We start from the raw sequence: 8,081 nt of genomic DNA, 5'->3' as shown, positions 1-8,081 counted from the left end.
ATATATATATATATATATATATATATATATATATATATATGTATATATATATATATATATATTTCAAATTATAATATAATATCGATGGATTTGAATCTAAGGAATCTGATGTGCTATTCTTCATGCATTAATAGGATTTGCATCAGACAAAATATGGCAGCACTGATCGCCATATTGTAAAATGTACGATGGATTTGAAAAAAGACTAACTTTTAAGAAATAATAAATAATAATTCACAATTATATAAATTGTTAACTCGATTGTTAAGGATTGAATTTTATTCGTTTACTATGTAAATTACAGTGTAACGTTGCAGCTATGTAAAGATGACGTAAAATTACAAATTCTAGTGAAATGATAACGAGTATTAAACTTGTAACTTTATTAGTAATGTTTTGGGAACATTGTAAAAAAAATATTAATGCAATAATTATAAGATATAATGTTAATTCATTACGATATAAAAAAAGCATTTGTATGTGTTTCGTAGCAATCAACCTTTATTTAAAAAAATAATCCATCCATAAATAAATAAATAAATAATTTATCAATAAATAATTTGACTTTTTTTTTCTCTTTTTGCCTTTAAAATTACAAATTAAAATGCCTACATACATATTTTTTTCCAATCAACTTATATAATATTCATGGATTTTAATCTAAGAAGTCTATGGTATTCTTCATGCACCCCCATGTCGCTATAAAATATAATCCTCGTTCCGCGATTTCGCTAACTCCTAAGTAGCTGTTTCCCCGAAACGGTGTCCTCTTTTACGTGCTAGGCTCATCCCTCGCGATATAATATGCAGTCTTTCATTTGTCGGACGCTCTATCGGGCGGTCTACTCAACTAAAAATAAAATATAAATGTTAAAATGTTAAAATGTTAAAATGTTAAAATATATTAAAAAGATTTATCAGAAACATATAAATTGACGTAATCATTCGTTTAAAGATAGGAATTAATCGCTCACGATTAGACTCATTAAGTTTTGCATACGTATAGAAAGATCATATTAATATATAAAATTTAAAATAGAAAAATTATAATCTTTTTCTTTCTTTCTCTCTCTCTCTCTCTCTCTCTTTCATCTTAGGACGTAATCGGCGGCGTTGATTATTTCTTTTGATGTAAATCGAAATAAATTGCGAAATGTCGCGCGCGCGCGGCGATAAGAAGCGCGATGGCACGGGCGGGAATTGACGGCGTTCCAACGAGCGCTGCGATGACTTATCATCGCTGATACAGCGACCTTGCGTCACTCTTGGAGCGTAGATTTATGTTAACATTAACAACTCTTTCGAATTTACGACCTACGCAATTGCGTATTTACTTATCAAAGCCGCGATTTACACATGCGAATAACCGCGCTGCGGACGTGCCGCGTGCCGCAGAAAAAAAATGTAATCTTCGCCGCCATATGTCCTTGATTTCGCGTTCTCCCGCCGATTTTTGTCGATGCAATATATACGACGAAGATTCGCGGTCTCGGCGAGACAAGTTCCTCTCGTGTAATCTATATAAAATAAACGAACGAAAACAACTTACCTAATTCGAGAATACGCAGGATCTCCGGTGTACTTCGCTTTGATAGATACCAATTCGGTAGGAGCTTGGTCCATCGCGAAACGTCGTCGCCGGCCGCTGCAACGTTTCATCGATTAGTTATAAAATTCGAAAAATTATTACACCCATGCAACTTAAAATCGAATTAAAATATAAAATATAGAGACTACAGGAAAGAGAAAGTATATAAATTGTTATATACAATTATATACATCATAATTAACAGTATATTTTTATCATGAAATATATGTAGATTCTTTATTAAATTCCCCTTACATTATCATCGGATCCAGTAGCCCGCTTCTTCGCGTGGTCAGCGACCGCTTGCTATTGATTTTCGACAAAGTCACCAGCGCCTCCAGCTCAGCTCGCCTTTGATCCGACAGACGTCTTTGTCGACTGCAAACACGTGGCCGGTTACGCGGTGGATTCAACAACGCGATTGAGAAAAAAAAGAAAGAAACTTCGATTCGATTCGACTTACGATTTAGCTGGGATCGATAGATTTTCTTGCACCATGAGCGGCGAGATCGCTTTTGGTTCTGAGAAATTCTCCGGCTTCGAGACACGTGACTCCAACATGCTCAAGACCGACCTATTACAAAATAAAAAGAAAAATGAGATATCGAATGAGATAGCACATTTAGAAAATGTCACTTTTACGCGTCTCATTCAAAAAATACGAATTCTTAGACGCGTCTCCCTCGTTACGAGACAATTGATATAGATTTACGTGCCAAAAAGGGCTGACATTGCATCGTTTGTCGCCAGCATGATGTAATAATATCCGGTATATTCATAATATTATTCTGACGTAACATGCACGCGACGAACGTAAGAAATTTTGCATAAGAGGAGAAGAGAACTGAACGGAACGCTTCCGCTGCACAACGGGAACGTGTATTTTTTCCGTACGATGGATTGACAAATTCTATACGAATACGTTATATACGAATAGAAAAAGAAATAGTTAATTACCCATCGTTGGTCGCAGGACGTCCGTGAATAAGTCTCGGCAGCACGAGTGCGGCCACGAGGACGCAGGTCGCCATCAACGAATGTCCCATTGCGGAGCGTCGAGTAACTTCCGGCGGTCACCAAAAGGAGAAATCTAGAAGCACGCAGCAAGAAAAAGCGTTTTACTCCGGACGAGAGCTCGAAACGAGATTAAAACGCGATCTTGGAAGGTTTACTGATTCGTTGTGTGTAAACTATTAAGTTAGAGTGGCGAACGTCACCGTCATATATACGTTAGGGATCCTTATCCCCCTCCTCACGTGGCGGGGCACCGACGCTTTTGCACCCGCCTTTCGGTCGCTTCTGACAAATTGCATCAAACCGATTTATTCTAGATACGTGGGTATTCTAGATGCCCTCGAGCGATCTTCCAAGGATTCCACCGAACAGAATTTTACGCGATCACGACGAAATTCGCCGTCGATTCGTATCGTTCAACGTCGTTCTCCAAAATGTTATTAATAATGACGATTTACGACGATCAAAGAGAGTCGCGTTTGCGCGCTTTCGACTCGTCTTCTACATCTCGTTTCTCTCTCTCTCTCTCTCTCTCTCTCTCTCTCTCTCTCTCTTTCTCTCTTTTTATTACGTTTAACGCATTTTTTCGTAATATACATTTTTAGCTGGAATATCACACTATATAAAAATCGCCCCGCGCTCCGCGAATTGCATTTTCCTTCGTTTCGTTGGAAAAACCTACGTAGCGATCGCAGATTTTCCAGTTCAGTCTGGTACATCTTCTACGTCTCCTACATCGCAATAATCAACTTTTTTCTTTGTAAAACGAGAAGGCAAAGTACATAACGCTCGTTCTTCGTAACTTTATTTGACCGCGCGTGCAAAACTCATGACATTAAATTCTCATTGAGAAATAAACCGAGCAGAACTTTGGCAATTTAAGTAGAGGCAAGAAAATGAACTTCTGACCTCATTTTGATATAAAACTTTGATTGTGCATAGATAATGTATATAATTTATGCGCCATACGATTGTGCTCATTTATGACCACTCGGCCAAATTATATTATGAAAAAAAATCATAACGATTTCAAGTTAACGGGTTAGCTTGCGAGCGATAATTCTCAATTCAAATATTTTATATTATTTAACGGGAATGTAAATTTAATTGTCTCTATCGTTTCTCTCTCTCTCATTCTGTATTGCAACATTATGAAGCCCCGCCAGTAAGCCTATTCGCCTAGTCGCTGTTTTTAAATTTTTACTCCTATCGCAAACTTTCGTTGTACGTACATCAAATTAGACGCCATTAGGCGAATCGCGTAACATGTCATTACGAAATCATTCTACTGCCCGCTGAATGTTACGACTCTACATTTTTATTTCTCACTTCCGGCATTAATCACTTATTATATCTCGATCATTAAACTTTATCGCGCCCGAGACGTATACGGAAGCAAGGATGATACGCGTGACGAACTTTAGAATATTATATATGCGCCTAATGATGATACGCCTCGTGCAAATACATCATACATCATATCATTTCGTCGATTCGACGCGTTTTTTTCTTTAAATAGGAATTAAAACAATGTATTTGTATATATATATATGATATATTTAAAATTGAATATACAATTTTTCAATTTAACACGTCTTTTTTCTGGCACAATAATCTGTGTTGAGACTGAAAAGACATAGCGTAAGGTGTCGAAACCGCGCAAAGCTGCCTCAACGAAAACGTTCAACAAAACGTTCTTGCCTAACGCAATGTATAAGAGTCGTGCGAGAGAAGAAAGAAGTGTACGAAAAGATACGTGAATTTCATAACTCATTATGATAAGCTTCATTGATTCGATGGCTGCGACGAAACAAGGAGATTTATGTTGAATAAAAAAAAAAAGAAGAAAGCAGTGGAAAGAAGAAAACGATTGCGCGATCGACGGAAGTGCGATCAGATACATTTTGGTAAAACGCAATGTTGTTAATGGTCGACCGGATAATTCCCTCGTTGCGAAATGCGCGCCGCCCACGCAAAAGTTTATTAAATATGCGTCGTATCTACCAGATAAGTATCGGGTGACTGTGTTGGGTGTTAACCGAAAGTCATGATCACGCCGCCAGCTTTGGCGGTCGCGTTTCATGGTGTGGATTGCGATGGGATAGCTAGATTTATTTACATCATTGCGATTGCGTTACTCGTTTCCTGTTTTTACGATTTTTCTTCTGTTTACTCAAACACTTCGATCCAAGTGGAATGAATTAATAATTTTGCGAATTTTCAAGTAGTTTCCCATACAGGACAAATCATATTGCAGCTATATTGCGGCAACATTGTATTATAGAAATGTAGATTAGCAAAATGTCAGTAGAGATATTTTAGCAGCATAACATTAAAATCTCGGAAACATTGCAAAATTATTCTATAATTTGATTATAATAAAATATAATAATATCATAATAATTTTTAATTATATTTTAATTATATTTTAATTATATTTTAATTATATAAAGCTGTTTAAGATGATAAATCATAGCCCATTAATAGTCCGTTCTTGTCTTCAATATCGTACTAAATTGCTATTTATTAATCTTGTACTTAAGATGATCTTAAATATAAAATCAGATTATAAATACCGGCCTTAGATCTAGCATATCATTAACAAGATGGCGGATCAGTATAGTTGTTAAACGTAAACGAAAAAAATTATTCATACAAATAAAAGTTTGAAATGGTTTTATGTTTCAAATACAATAGTGTTAAGTTATACATGATTATATTTATGTATAACTTTATAATATATGTCTTGAATATGAAATCATTATGCAAACTTTTGTTCTTTTTTTTATTTTACATGTCCGATGTTTATAGCCATCAGAAACAAAAACATTTTGTATGCAGCATTATATACTAGTTAGGCTGCGGTCCACTTGACGCTACAAATGCTTTGAAGCATTTCTTTTCTCCTTTCTTTCAATGAAGAAAGAAGGAGAAGAAGAACACTTCGAAGCATTTGTAGCGTCAAATGGACCGCGGCCTTAACTAGATGGCTGCACCAACATTGCATTGTTCCAAATATTACAAGTTACACCGCAATATTGTAATATTTTGTTGCAATCTTTCTAAAGGCGGATATTTTAACGTTGCTATAATCGTGCAGCAATAAGTGCCGCAATGTTTCGTAACAAATTTGCGCCATTGCAATCTTTTAATTATTCTACAATATGTCTGTGCAGCCTTTCTTTGCTGTGTATTATAGGTTTTTATTCACGGTGTGGATTTCTATATATATTAATTAGATCGCTAGATTTATTTATATCGTTGTGATTGTGTTATTCGTTCACGTTTACTATTTTTCTTTTGTTTACTCGAGTGAGCTCGAGCACTAGGACCGATTCGAGTAGCATATGACTTTTGCGAATTTTCAAGTAATTTGTATAACTTTCGCTCGATGGACTTTTACTCATCACTTTTTGCAAGTCGACAAAAAATTAATCTTTTGTGAAATAAAATAGATATAAATTGCACCACGGTTGAATCACGTGGCGTATCGCCGCCCCCTTCCCGCGTTGCAAGTAGTACAAAGTATAATTGGCCCGACGGTCCCTCCATGACAGGTTACAAAGAAAACTTGTTTTTTTTTTTTAAATAAATTTCGTAATTCTTGATTAGCACGCAAAGTATTTGCGAACTGAACAATAGCATCTTGTCAATATTTTGAATTAAATCGTCTTATACAAAGCACATTTTCTCGCATTAAAAATATAGTTCAACCACTCCTTAATAATTTATTCTGTCCTTGATAGATATTTTAATTTCGAGCATCATGCAGATTTTTATTGTAATATTCAGCAAGGCCTTCATTGTTTTCGCATAAAAAAATTTGTAAAAACAAAATACAATAATGACGACGTAACAAACGCATAGGATTGCGTATATACGCACAAGAGAGAGAAATTCTGTATGTATATATTTACCGACAGAAAGGGTATAATTCCGCTGTGTCTTTGCAGAGGGAGTTATAATCTAATTTTTCGCGAATTCGATGGTTTAATTTCAGCAGCGTTTCGATCCGACGTTTTTCTCGTATCGCGTCTTTAGAATTGAAGAATGGCAATCGGTAATAACGGCGCTTCGTCCACGAGACGCTGCTTACGAAAGTGAACGGGATACGCAATGAAAAAAACGAGAATTGCATAAATAATCGATTAATTCTTTTCATTGCATTTACAATTGCATACGCATTTAATTTTGTTCAAGGTAATCTGACGACGTGATTAGTAGATGAAAAAAGGAACGTAATTGTCGATGCTCGATGCAGCGATAACTTTGTAAAAGCAATCAATTCGTAAAATTCACGTCCAAAAGCAAAATTGTTTATGTTCAATAAACAAATAAATAAACAAATAAATAAATAAATAGATAAATAAATAAATACGTAAAACATTACAAATAATAGGCACTACAAATGATAAATAGTATAAGTGTAGTCAGGGAACGTGTGCACGGACTTGCAAGCTACAGGGCAAGTCCAATAATAATAACAATATCAAATAATTTCAAAAAATCAAACTTACAAAATAAATAAATTTGTCTAAAATAAAAGTAAATATCGGTGCTCGACGCAACAAATTTTTTGAAAAAAATTTATTTGCAAAATTTACGTCTAACCGGATAATTGTTTATATCCTATTATATTAATAAATAAATAAATTTTATATTAATATCAATAAATAATAAAGTTTATATTAATAATAAATTAATAAATAAGTAAATAAATGATGATAAATAGTAAGTAGTAACCTATCAGGTAGCAGGATGAGGTTTAAAGACGTCTTAATGATGTTTTATTAACGTTAGAGACATCATTAAGACGTTATCAATACGTCATTTGACGTCACTCTGCTACCTAGGAAGAAATGTGGACTCACAAGGACGCGAATCTAATAACAATTCTAAATAATCTGCAAAAATCAATATTACAAAGTAAATAAAACTACTTAATAAAATAAATAAAATTCGTTTCTAGAATAAAACGTAAATGTTGCTTGAGGCAACGAGAATCTTTTGAAAAAAATTGATTTGCAAAATTCACGCTTAAACGCATAATCATTTATATTCAATGAATAAATAAAGACATAAATAAATAAATATGTACACAAATAAAATAATACAAATAACATTATAAATGATAATCAATGGTAAAAAATGTGGTATTATAATTATTATAAATGATAAATAATGAATGGTAAAAAATGTGGACTTGCAGGGCACAAGGCCAATTAATACTAACAATAATTAAAGTAATATTCAAACATCAAACTATACAAAATAAAAAAAATTTATCTAGAACTAGAATTAACAATTTATTAAGTATTTCGATCCGACGTCCCCCCCCCCTCTCTCTCTCTCTCTCTCTCTCATCGCGTTTTCAAAACTGAAGAATGACAATTAATGTTCAAATAGCACTTCGTCCGTGGGATGCTGCCTGCGAAAGCGGACGGGATATGCAATGAAAAACGAGAATAAATTGCATGAA

General features: G+C 34.4%; 1 protein-coding gene across 1 annotated transcript; it reads right to left on the bottom strand.

Moving 5' to 3' along the window:
- Positions 1-588: 588 nt before the first annotated feature.
- On the bottom strand, positions 589-2,764 carry LOC112458116. Its single transcript, XM_025021553.1, has 5 exons — positions 2,546-2,764; positions 2,052-2,162; positions 1,844-1,966; positions 1,550-1,645; positions 589-850 (listed from the first exon to the last, which is right to left on the bottom strand). The coding sequence occupies exons 1-5, from the start codon at positions 2,632-2,634 to the stop codon at positions 847-849; spliced, it is 423 nt and encodes a 140-aa protein (XP_024877321.1). The 5' UTR covers positions 2,635-2,764; the 3' UTR covers positions 589-846.
- Between the last annotated feature and the right edge of the window lie 5,317 nt (positions 2,765-8,081).

This window comes from Temnothorax curvispinosus, unplaced genomic scaffold, assembly GCF_003070985.1.
Source record: "Temnothorax curvispinosus isolate PA1 unplaced genomic scaffold, ASM307098v1 QBEX01008703.1, whole genome shotgun sequence".
Taxonomy (NCBI): Eukaryota; Metazoa; Arthropoda; class Insecta; order Hymenoptera; family Formicidae; genus Temnothorax; species Temnothorax curvispinosus.
This window is presented reverse-complemented; position numbering and strand designations above follow the sequence as displayed.

Bases quoted from the DNA above. Each gene is read 5' to 3' on its own strand.
- LOC112458116 (XM_025021553.1), bottom strand. From the start codon at position 2,634: ATGGGACATTCGTTGATGGCGACCTGCGTCCTCGTGGCCGCACTCGTG. The intron at 1,967-2,051 runs GTAAGTCGAATC...ACGTGTTTGCAG, and splicing joins CTATCGATCCCAGCTAAATC to TCGACAAAGACGTCTGTCGG. The intron at 1,646-1,843 runs GTAAGGGGAATT...GAAACGTTGCAG, and splicing joins CTACTGGATCCGATGATAAT to CGGCCGGCGACGACGTTTCG.